Source organism: Suricata suricatta, chromosome 10, assembly GCF_006229205.1.
Source record: "Suricata suricatta isolate VVHF042 chromosome 10, meerkat_22Aug2017_6uvM2_HiC, whole genome shotgun sequence".
Taxonomy (NCBI): Eukaryota; Metazoa; Chordata; class Mammalia; order Carnivora; family Herpestidae; genus Suricata; species Suricata suricatta.
In genome coordinates this window covers 123,053,414-123,077,692 of record NC_043709.1, presented here as the reverse complement: position 1 = coordinate 123,077,692, position 24,279 = coordinate 123,053,414, and the positions used below count along the sequence as shown (strand labels likewise).

Sequence of the window (24,279 nt, the reverse complement as noted above, 5' to 3'; positions counted from 1 at the left end):
AGACTCAAAGTGCTGACAGAAAAGACCTGCTACGCAAGAATAGTCTACAGGGCAAGGCTATGATCAGAATGAGGAGAGAGAGAGAGAGTTTTCTAGGCAAGCAATAGATAAAAAAGTTAATTACCACTATAACAGCCTTATAAGAAATGTTACAGGGTCTTCTTGAAGCTGAAAAGGCACTAATAACAAGGAAACATATGAAAGTAAAATCTCTCTGGTAAAGCTGAACATTGTATATCTGTGTGTACGTGGTAGTGGATTAACCACTTTTAAAGCTAGTGTGAAGGTTAAATGACAAAAGTAGCAAAATGAATAATGCAATAAATAGATAAGGGGTACACAAAATTTTAAAAAGGTAAAATAGGACATCAAAAACATAAATACGTGGGTGGGTAATCATATAGGAGATTTTAGAATGTTTTTAAATTTAAGTTGCTATGAACTTAAAATAGACTGCTATGTTATATGTAAACATCATGGTAACCACAAAGCAAAAGCCTACAGTAGATACATAAAAGATAATGAGAAAGGAATCTAAAGATAATACTAAAGAAATTCACCAAACCGCAAGAGAGCAAGAGAAAAAGAAAGGAACAAAGAGGAATGACAAAAACAGCCAACAAAACAACAGGATGGCAATAAATATAAATACGCCAATGATTACTTTAGTGTATGTGCTGCCGAAGCGAGCACCCAAGGATTACTTTAAATGGACTAAATTCAATCAAAATACACAGAATGGGTGAATGGATTAAAACAATAAGGCTTATCTATATGTTGCCTAAAAGAGACTCACTTCAAATGTAAGGACACATATAGAGTGAAGATAAAGAGTGTGAGAAAAGAGTTTCTAAACCAGTGAAAATGAAAAGAAAGCTGATGTAGCTATATTTATATCAGACAACACAGACTCTACAACAAAGATTCTGTAATAAAAGACAAAGAAGAGCATTATATAATGATAATGGGGGACCAATGCAACAAAAGGATGTAACATCTGTCTGGATATTTGCACCCAATATAGAGGCACCTAAATATATAAAGCAAATATTAACAGACCTAAAGTGAGAAATTGACAGTAAAACAGTAGCAGTCGTGAATTCTAATATCCCACTCACATAGATCATTCAGAGAAAAAATCAATAAGGACACATTATTCTTTTTTTTAATGTTTATTTATTATTGAGACATAGAGAAACAGAGGATGGGCAGAGAGAGAGGGAGGCACAGAATCTGAAGTAGCTCCAGGCTCTGAGCTGTCAGCACAGAGCCCGACACAGGGCTCGAACCCTCAAACTGTGAGATCATGACCTGAACCAAAGTTGGACACTTAACAGACGGAACCTCCCAGGCACCCTGGACACATTATTCTTAAATGACACAATAGACCAGGTATACTTTATATATAAAACATTCCATCCACAAAGAAGCAAAAAAGACATTCTTCTCAAGTGCACATGAAATGTACTCCAGAACAGATCACATGTTAAGCCACAAAACAAGTTTCAATAAATTTAATAAGTTTGAAATCATATGAAACATCTTTTCTGACCACATGGTCTCTAACTAGAAATTAATTACAAGAAGACAACTGGAATCACAAGATTAAATAACATGTTATTGACTAACCAATATGTCAATGAAGAAATCAAAGGGCAAATAAAAAATATGTTGAGACAAATAAAAATGGAAATACAAAACCCAAAATCTATGAGATGCTGCTAAAGCACTTTTAAGAGGAATGTACACAGCAATACAGGTCTATATCAAGAAACACAAAAAAGTCTCAAATAAATAATTTAACTTTACACCTAAAGGAACTAGAGAAACAAAAATAAACACAACACAAAGTTCATAGAAGGAAGAACATAATAAAGATCAAAGTGGAAATAAATGAACTAGAAGCTAAAAATCTAAAATGAAAAGATCAATGAAACAAAGAGCTGGTTCTTTGAAAGGATAAACAAAATTGACAAATGTTTAGCTAGACTTTACCAAGCAAAAAGAGAGAAAACTCAAGTAAATAAAATGAGTAATGAAGGAGAAATTATAGCTGATATCACAAAAATCAAAAGATCGTAATGACTATTCTGAACAATTGTATACCAAAAAACTGGAAAATCTGCAATAAATAAATAAATTCCTAGAAATACACATCTCTCCAAGACTGAATCACGAAGAAACAGAAAATCTGAATTGACTGATTAGTAGTAAGGAGACTGAATCAGTAATCAAAAGCCTTTCAGCAAACAAAAGTTCAGGCCCAGATGGCATCACTGGCAAACTCTACAAAACACTCTAAGATTAATAGCTAATCTCAAATCTTCCAAAAAATTGAAGAGGAAGCAGTGCTCTTAAACTCATTTTATGAGGCCATCATTACCCTGTATCAAAACCAGACAAGGACACCACACACACACACACACACACACACACACACACAAAAAGGAAAGGAAAGAAAAGAAAAGAAAAAAGCAAATTACAAGCCAATATCCTTGCTGAACATAGATACAAAAATCCTCAAGAAAATATTAGCAAATGCAATTCAAAAGTCCATTAAAAGCATCACACAGAATGATCAAGTAGGATTAATTCCACAGATGCAAATATGGTTCAACATCAGCATTTCAATCAATGTGATGCATTACATTAAGAAAATGAAGAATTAAAAATCATAAGATCTTAATAAATGCATAAAAAGTATTTGACAAAATATGACATCTAGTCATGAGAAAACTGATAGCTAATATACTCAATGGCAAAAAAGTGAAAAGTTTTCCTCTAAGATTAGGACTAAGACAAGGAAGCTCATTCCCACCACTTTTATTTGACTTAATATTGGAAATCCTCGCCAGAGCAATTAGGCAATAAAAAGAAACAACAGTCATCCAAATGAAAAAGGACAATGTAAAACTGCCATGATTTGCAAATGACATGATTTACATTACACTAATAAAAAATCCTCATAAAGACAAACTAAGAAAACAATAACCATTTACAGTGGCATCAAAAAGATTAAAATACCTAAAAAAAATTTTACCAAGGAGGTGAAAGACCTGTATGTACACTGAAAACTATGACACTGATGAAATAAACTGAAGACACAAATAAATTCTGTGCTCACAGACTGAAAGATTTACTGCTGTTAAAATGCCCATGCTACCCAAAGCAATCTACAGATTCAGTGCAATCTCTATCAAAGTTCCAGTGACATTTTTCATCCATCTATAGTAAATAATTCTAAAATTTTTAGAATTACAAAAGACCCTGAATAGCCAAAGCAATCTTGAGAAAGAATAAAGTAAGAGGTACTACGCTCCCTGCTTTCAAACTATCCTCCAAGGCTATGGTAATCAAAACAGTATGATATTGGCTAAAAACAGACACATAGATCAATGGAAGAGCATAGAGAGCCCAGAAGTAAATCAATACATATATGGTCAATTAATTATGACAAAAGAGGCAAGAATATACAATAGAGAAAGAATGGTTTCTTCAATAAAAGGTGTGGAGGAAACTGGACAGCTACATACAAAATAGTGAAACTGAACCTCTGTCTTACACCATATACGAAAATTAACTCAAAATGGGTTAAAAGGTTGAATATAAGACTGGAGACTCTAAAACTCCTAGAAGTAAACATAGGTAGTAAGCTCCTTGACATCACTGTTGGCTATATTTTTTTTGGCTCTGAATCCAAAGGCAATTGCAACAAAACTAAAACTAAATGACTGGATGATTTACATTATACTAATAAAGCTATTTTTTTGCATTACATTTATGTTATACTAAAATACAGCAAACTAAAATGCTTTTTCACAGCATTATAAAATGCTTTTTATTATTTCACATTAACAATAAATAAAAAGGCAATCTTCTGAATGGGAAAAGATATTTGCTTATCATGTATCTAAGAAGGGGGTAATTACCAAAATATATAAAGAACTCATACAATTCAATAAAAAAATTAAAACAATTTGATTAAAAATGTGAAAAGGATCTGAATAGACATTGTCCCAAAGACGATGGACAATAGGCACAGGAGAAGATGCTCAATATCACCAACCATCAGATAAAGGCAAATTGAAACCACAATGAGATAACAAATCCCACCTGTCTGAAAGGCTACTATCAAAAAGACAAGAGATAACATTAATTGGAGAGGTTGTGGAGATAAGGGAACATACACTGTTGGTGGAAATGTAAAATTGGTGCAACCAGTATGGAAAGTAGTATTGAGGTTCCTCAAAAAATTAAAAATAGAATTACCATATAATTTAGCTATTGTACTTCTGAGTATTTATCAAAAACAATGAAAGCATTAATTCAAAAAGATAGATGCACCTCCCCATATTTATTGCAGCATTATTTACAGTAGCCAGGATATAGAAACAATCTGTGTCCACAGATGGATGAATGGATAAAGATGTTATATATAAATAGAATGTAATATTACTTAGCTATAAAAAAGAATGAAATCTTGCCATTTGAGACCACATTGATAGACCTAAAAGACATTACGGTAAGTGAAATAAGTCAGACAGAGAAAGATAAATATATTATGATTACACTAACATGCAGAATGTAAAAAACGAATGAATAAAGAAACAAACAAAAGCACAGACTCAAATATAGAGGACAAATTGGTGGCTGCCAGAGGAAAGGTGGATTGGGGGATGGGTAAAAACAGATAAAGGTTATTATTAAGAGGTACAAACTTCTTTGTGTGGGTTGAAAAATACAGCATAGGCAATATAGTCAATAAATTTGATAACATTATAAAGTGACTAATGATGAGCACGAAGTAATGTATAGAATTCTTGAATCAATATTTTGTACACTTGAAACTAATATAACATTGTATATTAATTATACTTCAATAAAAAGAAGAAAAAGATCATTAAAAAACTTTGTACCTTATTCGGTGTCCTATAATACCTAGGAATTCAATTTAAAGTTGGCTTCTCAGAATATGTCTTCCTAATACTTATAAATTATCCTCACTCCAAACAGTATGAAATTTATCACAGCCATCTGCCTAGTGATTGAGGAAAATTTAGAAGTACAGAATATAAACAGAAATAGAGGCAAACGCTAAATATATATGATGACAACCAATAGTTGTGCAAAACTGGTCCTAGCCCTAGTCCAGATAAAATTTCCAGCCTTTTAAATGTGAAGCTTCCTTAAACAAACTTCTTTGGCAACAATTCCCATTTGACACATCTCTGACTTTAAAGAAATGTGGAGCATTTTGTTAAACACCAAAATTATCAACTTGCAGCAATATTAATCTCTCTTTAAAAAAGAAAAAATCTCATAGCAAAGAGAATAAAGCTTTGAGTAAAAACCATAGCTTCTCCACCCAGTTTTAGCACACGAAACTTAGTGTGCCTACACCACAGTTTAAAATAACTTCCAAAGGTCTTTAAGCCATTGAAATGAGTGCACTCTAAAAGGAGCTGAGCTGTCACCAGAAAACCCCAAGTGGGAAAATCCACCTTAGGTGAGTCCCTCCTTCATAGTTATCTAATAACCCATAGATTAAATATGGGCTCCCTTTCCTGTCTGAATCACATCTGTTACATAATTACTTTTTTTCTCAAGCAAGTGAAAGAAACAAGAGGAGCTATATAAAGCTTACAATTAATAATGATAGGCAGTTTTCCGCTAAATGAAGTCTGCATGGTGAGTTGCATAATCAGTACCTCAGTAACCTTAGTTCCCTCCTCAAAAGTCATGGCTCGAGTCAGAGACAGGATTTCTTTCTTTTTTTCTTTTATAAAGATAATATATATGCATTGAAGAAATACAGAGCATGCAAACCAGTAACTGGAAGAAAATAAAAATCACATGCATGGCAGAGAAGAGATCTCATAATATACAGAATTCCCTTCTCCCTGCTTTTTCAGTGGAGCAAACGGCCCCCTAGGTTAAAAAAACAAACAAACAAAAAAAAAACTATTTCTTTTGAAGCAAAGGGTGACCACGTAATGAAACTCTGACAAATGAGGCTAAGTGGAGAGAAGTATAGTATTCCCTCCCCTTCACAATTTCTTCCAGCCTGCTTCCTTAGTTGAAGATGAAAGGTGAGAAGGGATAGAGGGAGGGAGTGGGTCACCCAGGATCCCTGTAACTGTGAAATATAATTTGCTTTGGACTATTCACGTCCATGCTTCTTTTTAGGAGGAAAAGCGAGTTTGGCTTTTTGAAGCTTCTGTTCTTATGTTCCTTGGTACCTTCAGCTAATCCTGACCCCGACACCTCTATCTGCTCCTAATACCACCATATTGTTACCTACCTTCTGAGATTTTAAATAGTCACAATTATGCACTACCTTTTTAAATTTTTCTTTTTAGTTAAGTCAGTTAGTTTACTTGTTTATTTTACATGGGAACTCATGGAGCATATGGGAGACTTCCTTAATTTAAATACAGTGCTATTTTTTTTTAATTGGAGTTTTAAGTAGGTGTCAAAACAAGGATGATTTTCCTTTTGTCAGAATTTTCAATTTTAGGGGCAGCAAAATCAAATACTATACTGAAAGCCAGGTACTAACTGACTCTGGATGAATAGATCCCATCAGGCGAGACTGTGAACAATGAGAATGTATAGGGCATATCCCTAACTGGGGCAGCTACTATTCAAGTCCAGCAAATGGCTGGCATTGAGAGAATGAGGGGCCTGTATTTATAATCAAGGAAGAAAATGGCCTTTTAATGTAAACTGCTAATTTTTAATATTGGTAAGTGATTATAAAAACATTAGGCTGATCTTGTAGGCTGACTATATTTAAGATCCAGCTTTGGATATTAGAGTGTCTCAAGGATTTTTAGCACCTCCAGCTGGATTGGGGTTGCCTGACTGTGTGCTGAAGGAGAATTTCTGATGATTGGTGTGGTAGGCAGAATAATCACATCTGAAGATATCCATATCTTAACCCCAGGATCCTAAGAAAGAGTTATATTTTGGTCTCCATTTAAAGGAGCATAGAGGCGCCTGTGCAGCTCAGTCAGTTGAGCATCCATCCAACTCTTGATTTCGGTTCAGGTCTTGGTCCCAACCCAGGGTGGGCTCCATGCTGAGCATGGTCTGCTTAAGACTCTCTCTCTCCCTCTGTACCTCTCCTCCACTTATGTTCTCTTGTTCTCTCTCTCTCTGTCTCTGTCTCTCTCTGTCTCCCTCCCTCTTTCTAAAATAACAACAACAAAAAATTTTAAGAGGCTAAAATAAAGGATTGCTAAAATACTAGAAGGGACTAAGTGCCTAACATGAAACATAAGTGCACACATTCACTTTATCTGCTATATGAATCCTCTCCGTTTTTGGGGTGTAAACAGAAAATTCCCATTTATCTGGTAACAACATCAACTGGAAAACTCCAAGAATAACTATTCATTTCACTTTCCTGGTAATTAATATTTACTGTATTTTACCAAAGACTTTGTCTGTGACAGATTGACACAATACAAAACAAACAAATAAATTAAAAACGTTCACTCCGTCACCACACATAGTTTGAATTGCACTGCTGTAGGTCAGTGGTTTTCAGAGTGTGGTTCAATGGCCATGGACCAACAGCACCAGCATCCCTTTAGAACTTATTGGAAATGCAAATTTTCCGACCATACCCTAGATTACTGAATCAGAAACTTAGAGTGGGGCTCAGCAATCTGGGGTTTAGCAAGTCCTAGATGATTCTGATGCTTGTAAAGTCAGAGAAATATTACTTTAGGATATGCTATTTTGTTAACTAACACTTACACATCTCATAATTATGTCAGGCACTATTGTAAGCATTTGCATGCATAAAATCATCCAATGGTAGGTTTATAATCCCCATTTTACAGATAGGGTGATGGAGGTCCAGAGAGATTAAGTGAGCAATCTAAGGTCACACAGCTAATAAGTGTCAGTTGCAGTGGCTTCACAGTCCATGCTTTCAACCACTAAAACTATAAAGTCTAAGATTGATCAGATAAGTTGATAAGAGATAACAGTATTTACCAGATAGTATACTGTTTATCAGGAAAGAACTACTTTAACATATTTAATCACGTACCTTTAGAAAGTTAAGTGACAATACTAATTTTGGTAGCATGCCCACTTTTCTACAGCAGGATTTGATCAGAGCTTTTTATATCATAATACCAGGTAGCGACATTTTTATTACGTAAAAGCTCTGCATTGTTGGCATATCTAACTCCTTGTTTACAGGTAACAAGAAAACTATTCATTGGATTCTTACTATATGCCAGACATTATGTCACACATTAGGGAAGGCAAAGATGTATAAGACATAAGATAACACATACAAAGTACTTCATGTATGTGATTCGGAGAATCACAAAATAAAGTCAGCTTTCATTATCAAGGAGATCCTTTCCTTGTTGTTTATAATGGGGAGAAAAACACAGGAACTCAACTATAATGCCAAACATGATACAATAAAACTGTAGTAGAGAAATGACAGTTGTAATACTTAGTGGTTCTGTAGTATTTTTTTCCCTAAATTCATTAACAGCGTTAATAAGAGAGATAAATCTCCTTCCCTCCCTTTGTCTTAGTTTTATTTCTTATTTGAGAGAGAGAGTGAGAAGGAGAGACAGACAAAGGGAGAGAGAATCTTAAGCAGGTCCCAAGCTCAGCATGGAGCCCCATGCAGGGCTCGATCCCATAACCCTGGGATAACGACCTGAGTTGAAGTCAAGAATTGGATGCTCAACTGACTGAACTAAGCACCCCTCTCCCTTTCTGTTTTTGCTCCTCCTCCCTGAAGCCCAGGATTCTGAAGGCAGGATTTCATTTCTCAATGTTTTTAGAATGTCACCATATGACTTTTTTTTCAGGATGGAATCATGGATTCATTTCTTTCAAATACAAAGGGGCAGAAATAAAATATATTTTTTCTAAGAAAGAACTGAGAAGACACTGAAAGGGAAAAGTGAGACTTCCTTGAAGCCAAGATTCCCAAGGTGAGAATAATGTCATTTAAACATTACCTGAAAATTGCACAATTTGCCAACATTCAGCATTCAACTTTGACTTTCAACATTCTATTTAAACAGAGTAGGACAATAAGGTGAAGTTAAATGGCAAAACGTTGACCAAGTGAAGGAAAAATAATTCCAGTACTACTCAGTGTTGTCAACAGCTGCCAAAAAGCATGGGTTATTAAATGTTTAATCCATTTTTGTAGCTTAAAATTTTTTTAATGTTTTATTTATTTTTTAGACAAAGAAAGACAGAGCATGAGCGGTGAGGGGCAGAGAGAGAGGGAGACACAGAATCAGAAACAGGTTCCAGGCTCTGAGCTGTCAGCACAAAGCCCGCCTGACACAGGGCTCGAACCGACAAATATAAGACCATGACCTGAGCCAAAGTTGGAGGCTGAACCGACTGAGCCACCCAGGCGCCCCAGTAGCTTAAATTTCTTTAATGAAAATTCTATCTGAGCTTATATCACAGATCAATTCAGTGTTAGTCCTGAAGATCTGTGTTGTCTGTCCACAGAAGGTAATTATCAAATCTTTCATTTGATTTTTGATGGCAGAAAGAGCCCAAGTGACTGCATCCCTGGTACGGTGACAGTGTCAGAAGGTACACGGACACAAGCATGCCTGAATCTGGACCAGGACTTGAAGGACAGTAACCATCATCTTAGTCACTGTTCTATCAGACAGTCACTTGGCCCTAGGACGTACCATTGTTTGGAGGAGATACATGATCCAGATTACTGTATGCTGTAGAACAGTTATCCCAGAGTCTGAAAATCCACCGTCAATTATTAGAAAGTTGCAGTTTATTCATAAGGGCTCCCAACCAACTGCACTGAGATACTATCTGAATCTAGTGTGAAGTCTTGAACAACGGGAAAATGAGAGAAATAGCCAAAATTTACACATTCTCAGAGAGGACCCAAGTTCTAATTTTTGCCGTGACCCCAGGCTTTCATTTGGTGTTTATAAAAAGAAGTCCTAATACCTCCTTTTTCACCAAAACAATGAGTGAACTGGATGTGTTTTGATCTAAGTTCAACCACTCCACTTAGTGGATGCCATATTTAAGGACTATTTAATAGCTTTCTTTATAACAATATTCGCCTTTCCCCTGCACCATCGTTTCCCATCTCTGTGGAATCATTCCATAGCCATGCAAACATGTAATTTAGATTTACCCATAGGATACAGAAGTGCTGATGCATAGGAGCACATGTACCCCAATGTTCATAGCGGCACTTTCTACAATAGCCAAATCATGGAAAGAGCCTAAATGTCCATCAACAGAAGAATGGATCAAGAAGATGTGGTATATATACACAATGGAGTATTACATGGCAATGAGAAAGAATGAAATCTGGCCATTTGTAGGAAAGTGGATGGACCTCGAGGGTGTCATGCTAAGTGAAATAAGTCAGGCAGAGAAGGACAGATACCATATGTTTACACTCATAGGTCTAACAGGAGAAACCTAACAGAGGACCATAGGGAGGGGAAGGGGGAAAGAGAGTTGGAGAGAATGAGGGACACAAATCATGAGAGACTATTGAATACTGAGAATGAACCGAACACTGAAAGGAGGGGGAGGGGGTCATGGATGGGGGGCACTTGTGGGGAGAAGCACTGGGTGTTATATGGAAACCAATTTGACACACAGATATACACACACAAAATGTCACTCTATATAAATGGAATCACACTTATACAACATTATGAGATTTTTAGCATGTATTCTTTAAGGTATACATTATAGGATTTATATTATTAACCATAAATATTTTAGTAGGCATTATATGGAAAAGGATATAATAAAATTGAGAAAGAGAAATGCTCAGTTTTAAATGCATTCCTTTACTGAAGACCTCGAAGCCTTAATAAGAGATGTTCACTGTGACCCCCTAAGTAGGAGCATTTGCCAAATACACTTGACCTCTTCTTTTTTTAGAGCATCTTTTATTTTAGAGCATCTGACGAAATGCTGTGCTTTACACTGGAAGGCAAAGTGTGCAACTGCTTTGAGAGAAACCCACACAATCAGCAATGGCTCTCCTACCTCCTCACAATAAACAACAACACTTTTATGCCGGCTGCGTTAGGTCACATCCAGACTCCACTGGCATGACTGACGTGTGAAATGGACAAGATCAAGATCAGGACAAGTATTTTTTCCCCACATTTCTGTAAACATGATGAAAAGTGGATACTTTCATATAGAAACTAAAGTATGAAGAATGAAGAAAGTCACAGTTAAATTTAAAGTAAGTTCTGGATTAAAATGTCATCTGAATATGTCTATATTTCAGTTAATTATATTTATATTACTGCTGAAGCCTAGAGATGGCATGCAAAATAAATTTCATTTTGGAATACTCATGGAGAGACAAATCATGGAGATTTATGCATATTTAATCATAAGTCACATTTTCTTTAAATAGTTTATACTAATATGTTAATATAATTATAATTACTTATAATAACAATTAAAAATGAATACATTTTAGGTAAACATATTACTTAAATAAATATATAAATTAACATACTATTCTGATACGTTCTAGGAAAAGTAATCTGTTATTTATCCCGGGAGTTCACATTGACCTTCCTAATTTAAGCGATAGGTCCGAATGATTTCTTCAATCACACTTACACCTGCCTCAGAATGCTCTGAGGTTGGGTTTTTGTTAACACAATTCTATGTAAGTGTTATGTCTTGACATTTTTTCCTTTTTTGCTATTTTAAGTAATAAATCCACTTTATTGAATTGTGACTCTTTAGTGACATTGTGTAGTCCCTGACTTTTAAGGTATGATTTGCCTTGTCAAAACGTCATCTTCTTGTCATTTTCAAAGAAAATACTTGCTACTGTTTTAAATGATGTTTCCAAGTCTTCCACAACTTTTGCCTCTAATAGCTTTGAAGGGAAAACTATTTTTTAAGACACATTGCTAATGTCAACTCTAACAACTATTTTTTTTGTTTGTAACTCTTTTCTGAATTATCTATTATATATTTTTACATGTATTCTTACCTCCTTATGTAAAATTATTGATGCATAAGGCTACAGAGATAAACTGAGACATCTCAGTATTGGTAGTTTGTTAAGATGAGAATGTTTTCCAGAGACTATTTAAGTTATCTTAAATCACATGTTCACATTTAATACTAAACCTATAGTATACATTTATTGGTCTTTTTATTAAACTACCAAACTTCAGAAATAAGTTATTTACTTATGTGTCTTGGGCCTGCACAGGAAAATTTAAGATACATTTTCATAATCAGAAGAGAAATAGTAACCATTGATAAAGAGACAAAATGTGTTCCTGTCATGTTTTTTCCCATGGGCAAAGACATTATCCCATAAATCCTAGCAAGGCAGTTGGAAATAAACTGATACTTGTCTCTCTCTCTCTGTCTCTGTCTCTGTCTCTATCTGTCTCTCTCTTTCTCTCTCTCTCTCTCTCTCTCTATATATATATATATATATATTTTTTTATTTTTATTTTTATTTATTTTTTTTTTACCAGAGAGCTATAACATGCTAGCTATGACATTGATGCAGAGGTACAATTTCTTATCTTTGGACTCAAATCATCTGACTGTCAAATTCTCTATCATTGCCAGAGCCAGCATCTCCTTATTTGTTGCTATTAAGGCATTTTCAGGATAATTTATTATGTGCTTAGTCCACCAACAAACTGTGACATTTCTGCCTCCACATCATCGCTGAATCTGTCTCCATTTGGTTCCATTTGAAATTCTCTGCTATTGTGGTGGTTTAGTCTCACTTTAATGTCCTAATTTTTGAGTCAGCCTCTCCCTGTGTATTACAGAATAATGAGTTCCTTAACTTCCTTTCAGTGAAGAGTTGACATCTGAGCACACATTTAAAGAAGATGGGGAGTTACCCATGGAGATACATGGGTTAAGTTAACTTAAGCAGTTAAGACTGCTCCATGAAGAAGAAACAGCCAATGTCAAGGGTGTGAGGATAGGTACATGCCAGACCCACTCAAGAAAGAACATCAAGACCAGTATTGCTGCAGCAGAGAGAAGGGGAATATGAGGTCAAGGTTAAAGTGGGGCCAGGTCACATAAAGACTTTGTAGGCTAGAATTAAAGCCTCTATTACTGGTCTGGATTCCTTTCTACCTCTCCATAGGGATCTCAGAGATAAAAACAGAGATATACAGCTATACAATTATACAGGTGTGTGTGCATGTGTGTAAGTTGCTTTAGTTAGAATTATGTTGAAGCTCAATAATTTTTAATGTGCTATAATGGAAGTAGATGCAGCAGACATGGTCCTACTCTTGAAAGGCTTACAATTTAAAAGTATGATTATAACAGATCTATTCATTGGAAAATAAATATTTGGCATAGGAGGGCCAAAAGGGAACTGGTGAGTTTTCCTATAGAAACATAGTGTCTTCCCAGATTGGAGAGAGAGATTTGAAGACATGTCATCTTTGTGGGTGTATCTAAGTAGCACACTAGCTAAGAAAGATCGCCAGAGCTAAAAACGTGTGGTAAAAGAGGAAGGCGAAGCCTCAGATTATAATATAACCTAAATTTGGGGCTTCACGTGATCTCAAAATAAAGTAGCCTGCTTCAATCTATTCCTTCTGTTACTCTCCATTTAATTCTTCATAAAATAGCAACCTGTAAAAACTGCTTTCTTCAAATATGAAAAGGAGCAAGTAAAACCACAATGAGATACCATTTCATACCCATTAGTGTTGGCTATTAAAATGAAAACAAACAAACAAACAAACAAAATAACAAGTGTTGGTAAGGATGTAGAGAAACTGGTCCCCTTGCATTGCTGGTGGGAATGTAAAGTGCTGCATCTGCCTTAGAAAATTGTTTGGCAGTTTCTTAAGAGTTAAATTGCCATATGATCCAGAAATTTCACTCTTAAAAACTGAAAGATGGGACTCAGATACTTTATTTCAATGTTCATAGCAGCATTATTTACAATAGTCAAAAGGTGGCAACAACTTAATGTCTATCAACAGATAAATGGTAAATAAATTCCAGTATTATACACATTGTGGAACATTATTCAGCTATAAAAAGGAATGGAATTCTGACTTATGCTACAACATGGATGAACCATGAAAGTATTAGTTAAGTGAAATAGGCCAGGCATAAAAGGACAAATACCATATGACTCCACTTGTACGAAGTACCTCGAAGAGGCAAACTCAAGACAGAAAGTAGGTTGCCAACAACTAAGAGTAAAGGAGGAATGCAAAGTTATTGTTCAATGGACAGAGTTTTAACTTGGAATAATGAAAGATTTCTGGAAATAGTGGTAACGATTGTAAACACTGTGAATGTATTTAATGCCACTTAATTGTACATTAAAAATGATTAACATGGTTAAGTTTTATTTATGTATATTTTGCCACAATAAAAAAGAAGTATCACATGTGCACGCACACACACACAATCAGAAAGGAACCAGCACAGACTCTGTGTTTAAATAATGAAGGATGGGCAACAAAAGTGATGTTACCCAAGAAAATTGGCACAAATTCAAATAAATAATTCCCACCGCTTCAGAGAAATTACAAAAGACCTGTTCCTTCTGATAAAGTATCTCGAAGAAAAAGATATTAGGGTCAAAGAAGAGATAAGAAAAACAGCAAAAGTGATAAAATTGCTCCCAAAAAGCTGGTGAAGAAGTGAGAAAGTGAAAATGAGAAGAATATAAAAACAGTAGAGAGGTTAAAGGAATATTAGAATCCACTTAAGCAGAATAAACACACATGAGAATAGCAAAAAGGTCAAGGAATAAAAGCTTGATGGAAACACACAAAGCAGGGACACCTGGGTGGCTCAGTCAGTTAAGCGTTGGACTTCAGCTCAGGTCATGATCTCAGGGTTCATGGGTTTGAGCCCTGTGTTGGGCTCCGAGCTGAGTGCTCAAAGCCTAGAGATGGTTTCAGATTCTGTGTCTGTCTCTCTCTCTCTCTTTGCCCTTCCCCTGCTCATACTGTCTCTCTCTCAGAATTAAATAGACATTAAAAATATTTTTTAAAAAAACACGCAGGGGAAAATAGAAAAGAACAAAGATATATAGATGACTGGAAACACTATAAATACTGAAGTACAAGAAAATCCAACGTATGCATAATTCCTGTTCCTGAAGAAGGAACAAAAAATTAAATGTATCTATTTTTAAATTCCAGGAATAGAAGAGGTCTTACATCTATATGTTGAAAAGAAACACCATGATCCAAGAAAAAAAATAACACAGAATGATAAATTGCAAGGTGATTTCTAGTTTATTTAATGGCAACACTGAAGAATGACTTATTGGCATGTAGGCAGAAACATCAAGTCATCAACAGGAGGGGGAAATCAGGCTATTTCAAGAGTTGTAAATATTCAGATAAAAGACGTAAAGTTCTGAGCAATACAAAATGTGTCTTGAAATGTTTTTACTCAAGGAAGTTATTCTTCAAGTGTAAGGACAATGGGTAGAGATTCTCAAGCATATAAGAGTTCAAGAACTATAGAACTTTTCCTTCATGAAAAACCTATTAATGAAAAACAAAGGACAAATCAAAATAAAGAACTAGTAATGAAAAGCCAGGTTACAAAGATTAGTGGAAAATATGAAATCTATTTAATACAGACCTAAGATCAAATAACTATGAGAATAATAGTTTCAAAATTGGATGGATATTAAATGCATGCTATAAATGCTAACAATTAAAAAATTATTAACTAACAAAAATCAATAAGTAGAAGGAAGGGGCAAAAGGAAATTTATTTTAGCTTGATGTCTTAGCTGTCCCAGCTAAAGTCAAATGAAACTGTTTAAAGTTGAAATATAGCTAAGTGAAAAAAAATTAACCCAACTTCTAAAACATGTTACAGTCTTTTTTAACTTTAGAAAACTCTACTAGAACTAAAAATGCTTGCTGTGAAGATTCATTTATCTAAAAATCGGTAATATCTTTAGTTTTGCTTCAGTTTTTTTTGGTTAAAACAATAAACATTACAATTACGTTTCTATTAAAAATATCCTGATTTCCACCATTCATCCATTTTCTATTTCAATTTATAAATGTGCATACACAAATGTCTCAAATGATCAAAAGTATATAGTATATATATATTTCTGAATGATAATGAACTTTGGTTTTGACTTTTTCTTTGTGCTTAGTTTGCAAACAATGGTAGTATATTTCACAAATACAACAGATCATTTTTAAGAAGCATACAGTTTAACTGGTATTTATTTTGGCAAAACTTTAAACACTGTTGCTTTTTCACTGGCAAACTAAAGCCAGGTGTCCAATTCTCAATGATTTAAGGCTTTCAGTTTATTAAAACTCTTTTAGATAAAGGAAGATTATTAGTTAATTACCAACATACCACTGATCCAAGACCCTTAACAGGATATCCTGAAATACCCACACTGGATAGCCTCTGTACTTTTGTAAGTAGACGATCACACCTACCAACTGTCAGTCTTCTCTCTGGTAGGTTCAGGAGAGTACAGGAACAAGTGGATAAATGGACCTGCACAGAATTCCAAGACATTTATAACCATATCTTTGATTCTTCTAACCTATCCTATAAAAGGGAACAAAATGGGTGCCTGGGTGTCTCAGTCAATAAAGCTTAGGACTTTTGATCTCTGCTTAGGTCATGATCTCACAGGTTCCTGAGACCAAGCCTGCATTGGGCTCTGTGCTGACAGTGCAGAGCCTGCTTGGGATTCATTCTCTCCCTCTCTCTGCCCCTTCCCAGCTCACTCTCTCTCTCTCTCTCTCTCTCTCTCTCTCTCTCTCTCCCCACTTCCTCTAAAACAAATAACCATAAAAGAGAATGAAGAGTCTTAGTGTCAAACTCTTCAAGCTCCCATGAAAATGGCGGACTAGTCTTTGTCTTTTGATCTCAACATGTTTATCCTGAAATTTACTAGTAGTCTGGGGATTAAGAGTCTATTCCCTGGGGCATCTAGGTAGCTCAGTTGGTTAGGCATCAGACTCTTGATTTCCACTCAGGCCTATGCACACACACACTCTCTCTCTCAAAATAAATAAATAAACTTAAAAAACAAAGTCTTCTATTCCCATACTCTTCAAATTACTTTGGCATAAAACAACTATCCCCATACTACTGTTTCTTGACAGTACTGCTATGCTCATGAATATTTAACTGACCTTCCAATTTACTTTTTCCCTTTTGCTCTGGTATCCATCCAAATGGATCTAAATGACACCAAGTAAGATACAGTCTAAATAAGCTTAAAAAACTGTGTTGTAAGGATAGAATCTTTGAACTGAGGAGAAACCTCCTTACAAAAGCCTCTAGATGACTGAGATTTGAGAAACTCTGGCCTAGCTGTAAAATTGGGAACGTGGGGCCCTATGTTTGTCACAATGGAACTGAATCTGTCTCAGTACTGAATTGCTACCATTTCTCCCTAAAAAGAACTAGGGCTCCTTGGAGTAAAGGCTGATTCAGGGCTGGGATAGGAAAAGTACTTTCTGTTGCACTCTAATAGGGAGAAGCGCTCAAAATAATAGGGTAATATGGAAAGAATGTGGGAGCCAGCTTCAAGGGGCTCTACCTGGCCACACTTCAATTAATTTGAGCTTTAAAATAAATAATAATGGAAATAGTAACAATAACAACAACAACAATATGCTTAGCCTCTTTAGCTATATTCTCATGATCACATTCTCACCCCCTCTCCCTGCTCTCGACTCTCTCTCCTTTATTTCCCTCCCCTGAAGTTCTATGCTCAGAGCAATATGGTCTCGTTTTCTCTCTGCTTCTGAATGTTGTGTGTGCTTTATCCTAGAAGGAAAACAAAATCTGAGTTTTAAGTTTTAGGCATTGAGGTGATCATTTTAAAAAGTAATCTTTGAACTGACTTAGGTTCTGTGCCACTGAAACCAACCTGGACTATAAGGTTATTTATGAGGTTAAAACATAAAGCAGCCATTTTTAAATGAGATGGCTCAGTATCAGAAACTTCATATGATTCAATAACATGGTCCATCCAAGCTCACATGAGTTTTACATGGGCTCTTACAGACAGAATTTAAGCTATTATAAATTGGTTCCCTGTTTTATCTCCTTGCCTTTTATTTCCTCGGAGACCTAATGCTGAAAGGTGACTGATCAGGGCATAGAACTTGAGCATCCCTGGTCACCTGGTCTAATGCGATCTCAACCACATATCCATACGGTCTATCACAGACAGCATCACAGATGGAAAGGAGTCAAGAGACTGGATTTTATTCTAGGCTCTCTCACAACTTAGCTGGAGAAAAGTTGGATAAGTTACACTTTCTCTCAGCCTCTCCTCTCATTTGCAAAATAGAGGTTGAATAAAGACTAAGTTATATCTGATGTTTCTTCCTTTTCTAATATTTTGCAATCTTTATTATAGGGCCTAGGTTGGGATAGGGAAACAACATGAAAATTAGTATTTATTTATACAAGTATGGATGTTCTTTATAGAAAGGCACATCAGCCAACCAAATAGCTAATCAAGGGCATGAGAAAAAATTCACCATATTAGCTGAAACTGGTGGTTTAGTCAAGTCAAAAATGAACTTCTAGACTCCATATCTCTTAATATGTTTTATAAATCGGTAAAATGTCATTTTCATGTAATTTAACAGGTTAACTGTACTTCAGTTGATTTTTAAAAGTTCCTTTTTTCTTTCCTCTATAAATTGCATTAAAGTTCTTAGGTGATTATGAAGACTAATCATTTGTTCACAAATGTATGGACTTCAAATCATGAGTCTCTTTTGAGAATCTGTAAGAAAGTGTTTTAAGTGCTTTCGCTCTCTGCTATCCAATTATAACAATGCTAAATTTAGTCAGATTTTGGTTTGTCCTCATCTGCACAATGATGATAATCTCTAATTTGGACTTTCCAATATAAGCATTGTTATGAAATTGTCTGTAGTCTAAGATTGCTTAGGAAAGGCAAAAATAGCCTTAATTCTTGCAAATCTGAACAACAATATGCAGCATAAAAAGAAGAAAAGGCTCATTGCACAACAACTAGACAGAGCAGTGAATACCCGAAGCCTCCTTCCACGGGGTTACCCATCGCTGAAAACAATTCTCCTTTATTCAAGCACATTTTTTTTTAAAAAAAGAACAACAAACTATAACTCCCTTCAAAACTTTCATGAGCAATTCTGGTGCAGACCACATCAGGAGCAGAGAAAATGGGTAAGATATTCAACAAATAGGAAAAGTATCAGTCACATTAATATCATCAAATGATTTGACCTTTGGGCTATATTAGATTTACTGAATCAAACAGGCTAGCCAGAAGTTATAAACTTCATTTCTGTAAAACCCAGGGAAGTCAATGAGCCCTGGTCCAATAAGCAAGTTATTTCTCTTGTCAAGAATGATTTATGCACTTGCACCCATGCACATAGAAACCCCATGTAGCAAAACAAAAACAAAAACAAAAACAAAAACAAAAAAAACCCTTTACTGTCAGTTTCTGATACATCATCTCCCATTCTTTTACCTAAAACAATGTTGCTTTTCCCTCTAGACTCAATCAATAGTATATTTTAATCTCCTTTATTTCCCCATATCCTATGTTCTATATATACTAATTAAGTAACCTGACTCGTTCTGGCTTCAGAGCATGAACACTAACTTATTTGAAACCAAGGTATACAGTATAAATTTGGGAACTACACATTAATATCTCAAGCAGTTATAGGAAAATATATGTTATAGAAGATGAAATAGACAGCTAATTAGGCATGAAGGCAATATGATAAGGTATTGTAATGTTTTTGTTGGACAATTTATTTGGTAAGTTTTCTTTTCTGTTACATTTCCCCTCTCAGGAATATTAAAATTATCAAGCAGAAGCACTGTCATTATATTCTCTTTTTTAAAATGTTTACTTATTTTGAAAGAGAGAGCAAGTGCACAAGTAGGGGAGGGACAGAGAGAGAGGGACAGAGGATCCAATGTGGCTACATGCAGAGAGCAGAGAGCCAATGTGGGGCTTGAACTCAGGAACCCTGAGATCATGACCTGCGCTGAAGTCTGATGCTCAACCAACTGAGCCATCCAAGCACTCCTATAGTCCTTATAAATGTCGATTTCTCTGCCCTCTTTGTTTCTATATCTGATAAACATCAATAGGTATGGGTCCATCAGATGTCCTTCAAAATTGTATCCCAGCCAATGAAAGGGTCTTTAATAACCCCTTTGAACATTTATTAGCCCTAAAATTTACTATTCTTTCAAATGTCCTTGTTTTATAAAGTACTTCATTCATTTAAGAGGCTTTAAAACTCCTTTATCGGTTTCAGGTCTATGCTCATTAATATAAGCACTTCAACTGAATAAATATGAATCTTATAAATAAAAATAAAACCAAATTGTACTAACATCTCAAAATAACATTAAAGAGTGGTGTTTCTTTTTTTTTTTTTTTTTGAGAGAGAGAGAGCATGCACACATGTGTGAGTGAGTGGGAGGAGGGGCAGGGGGAGCAGGAGACAGAGTCTTAAGCAGGCTCCTGAGCACAGAGCCCAGTAATGTAGGACACAATCTCATAACCCTGAGATCATGACCTCACAGAGCCCAGTAATGTAGGACACAGTCTCATGACCCTGAGATCATGACCTCAGCTGAAATCAAGAATCAGATGCTTAAGCGACTGAGCCACCCAGGTGTCCCTAAACAGTTTTTTACTGACTGTTAGCACTAAGTAAAGTAATATTAATAAGGACCATCATTCTTAGTCCTCCACAATCAAGCAGATTCTCTTTGGAAGCTACTCCAATTGGACAGTAGGCACTAGTGTAGGGTACAGTTCTAAATTCATCTAAGTGCAATCTCTTTCATTCAGTCACTGCAAATTTACTGTGCTTCCAATCTGAGAGAGGTTAGTGAGCAAACTAAAGGCAGCATCTCCTTGTTCTCAAAGAAGTAGTTTGTGCAGGAAAATGACATTAATCAAATAATTGCACTTGTGAATGCACATTTACAAACTGAGATAGGCGATGTCAAGAAAGGCAGTGGGATTCCACGAGAAATTATTGACAGGAATTTGACTCTGATTGGGGGCAAATAAAAGGATCTGTTTCCTTGTCTTCTCTAGCTTCTAGAGACTGTCTGCATCCTTTGGCTTGTGGCTTCTTTCTTTCATCATCTTCAAAGCAAGCAATAGCCAGTCCAATCTTTTTTCAGGATACCATCTTGGTTCTCTGTCTTCTGCTCTTCATTTTCATTTAGGACCCTTGGGCACATCTAGATAATCCAGGATAATCTCCTTATCTCAAAGTCCTTTATTTAATCACACCTGCAAATTCCAATTTTCCACACTAAGTAACATATTTACAGGTTCTAGGGATTAGGACGGTGGCCATTTTGGGGAGCCATTATTATACCTGCCACAAGAGAGATTGTATATCATTTATAAACTGAAAGAAGGTCGGAGTAGCTGGGTGCAGATGGTGAGAAGAAAACTGGTATTGGATAAGCCTGGGGAGGTGGCAAGTACCACACTATACATAACATCATAAACCATAGCAAGGGTTTGGCTCTGTATTGTAAGAACACTGGGAAGCTATCTATCGGAAGTAGTGACAAATTCGATTTTATATTTTGAAATATTCTTCTGGCTACTGGATAGAAAATGTATTTTAAAATGGCAGAGGTTTAGGTAAAAGATGTTGGTGACTGCAACAGCAGATATGCAGACAATTTTATAACGTACAACTTGCCACTTATAGTCCCAGGCATGATAAAGACTCTTTGTACTATATTGCTTGGATTAATTACTGTGCATAACTTCATGCTAGTAAATTAGACAACTTCAGTAATAGAAATGATTTCAGGGAAAAATTAAGATGGTTACATCCAAATAAATTCTATCTTAAGAAGACATATAATTCAAGAAGTAGAGAACCTAAATAGATTAAGAACCCTTATAAACATTGAATGAAGGCAGAGGATAAGAAAACGGGATAATGAAGCAGGCAATGTTAGGTCTTGTAGCTCATTCTAAGGATTTTGGCTTCTACTATAAGTAAAATGGGGAATCATTGAGCCTCAGGAGAGACTATGACACAAATCTAGAAGAGACCAATAGTGGTTTAGACACCAGGATGGTAGCAGTGCCTAAGATGGGGGAGTGGTTGGGTTCTTGCTATGTTTTGAAGGATTTCTAATGGACGTGCAAAAAAGAAAGTTGTCAAGAATGACTCCCAAGTATTAGCATGAGTAATGATAAGGAGAGAGTTGTCATCAATGGATATAAGGAGACTGACTTTGGAGATGAGAAAGATCAAGTATCTCAGTTCAGAATGTGATAGGGAATTCTGGTAGGCCCTTAAACGGATTATAGACTAAGCAGCTGAATGTGAGTTTGGAATTCAGGGGAAAGGTTTAAGCTGGAGATATAAACTTGAGAGACATTGTATATAAATAGTATTTTTAAATACTTTGAGGCTAGATGAGATCACCAAGGGAGAATGTAGACTATGAAAAGCTCTATAAGGACTGATGATGTCTGATGCACTCAAGTATCAAGAGGTAGGAAGGAAGATGAAGAATCAGTAAAGGAGGCTGAAATGGAGCAGTTAGTAAGGTAAGAGGAAAACCAAAAAGGACATGGTCCCATGAAACCCGTACCTTTTCCTTCTCTAACTTCTGCTCATCTTTCAGATCTCAGTCAAGTGATATTTCCCTAGAAATAGTTGTCTCTTCTGAGCGTCTCCACAGCATCCTGCCTCCACAGCACCTTATTTTCCAGTTATAATTGCCTGTACATACTCATCTCATTCTGTAAATTGTAAGCTTCTTGAGAGAAGAAATCATGTCTCTCACTCACAAAACATTCCCTGATTAGCATAGTACTTGACACGTAATAACTTCTGAATACAAGTTGGTTGAATTGAATTAGTAAAATCAGTGCTCACTTTCTGGTTACAGACAGGTTACTAGTGTGATAGGAAGAGTCTACTAGGATTATCTATGCCAGTAGTACCACACATGCATTCATTTTGTTTATTTATCTATGTAACCATTTGAAATTTTCCACCATGAAACTGTTGGTGTGCCTCATGGTTTGATTCAAGTAGAGGAGGGAGAAGAAGAAAACCAATATTTATATGTTTACAGCAAGCATACATACCAAGCATGCCTTTACATGTTAGCTCACTTAAGCAGTTAACCACTGTCACAAATTTGGAAAGAAAAGTATGATTAGCTCCATTTTACACTTTATTTATCTATTATCTATTATATAAAGTGTATATATAAAGATACATGCACATAAACATATACAGATATGTAAACAAAAAATATATACGTGAAAGTTATATATATCACACACACACACACACACACACACACACAAACACACACATGTAAAAATTACTGCCTGAGCAAAATATGGCTATTTTCCTAATACAATTATGTTACTTACCGGAAAATATAGAAGCAGGGACCCAAAAAGAATTGTTTCCAACAGGATAAGGCCTGATGCCCTGATGCTCTAAAAAAAAAGAAAGAAAGAAAGAAAAAGAAAAGAAAAAGTCATTGTTAATTTACATTCTTAGGAATGGAAGAGCTTACCTAAGTGACAATGCCTCAACCACTGAATGAAAATTGGCTAGTATTTGAGACAAGTGAACTTAACTGAAACATGCTAAAAGACTGACTATAAAGGTGGTGGTGGACTTAATGATATTGCCAGTGGCTTTAAGGCATGTTGTCCTCTAAAATTTTAATCCATGAACAAACTGAGCAGCTGAGGACACTATTTAGAAGATCCTTTCAATCCAAGAAATTCACAGACACAAAATGTCTTGCTTCTATTTCTGAAACATCAATCACTAAACGCAACATGAAATGTATACAAAAATTATACCGGGTGCAAATATAGTATCTTCACAGGACAATAATTTGAAGTAGTAGCAACTGATTTTGCAACAACAAAAAGAAGTTGAAAACCGAAGCCATAAGAGTCCATTTTGTTAAAACAATGTCAGATAAATGACAGCCAGAGACAGGAAATTATAATATCTCTTCAAAACACTGGGGGGACATTGTTAGACACAGAGGAATACTTTATGTAATCCCTCAAAAGAACTCAAGGCTTTCATTAATTTAAGAATTTGTGATGGAGAAACAAGTTTAGTCAGGGAACAGATTTGATTTTTCAAGTGGCTTCTCACTATTGGTCTTTATTTTAGCTAGCAGATGCTTTTAAGTGAAAAGAAAATTTCTATCAGCAAGCCT

The 24,279-nt window shown here is 35.6% G+C and overlaps 1 protein-coding gene across 1 annotated transcript in view; it reads right to left on the bottom strand.

The window, feature by feature from the left end:
• The window catches only part of GPR158 (G protein-coupled receptor 158), a 410,420-nt gene that overhangs the window by 107,582 nt on the left and 278,559 nt on the right, over positions 1-24,279 (bottom strand). Inside the window, exon 5 of the mRNA XM_029955110.1 lies at positions 23,465-23,533. Within this exon, the coding sequence (XP_029810970.1) occupies positions 23,465-23,533 (69 nt within the window). The remainder of the gene's footprint in view (positions 1-23,464; positions 23,534-24,279) is intronic.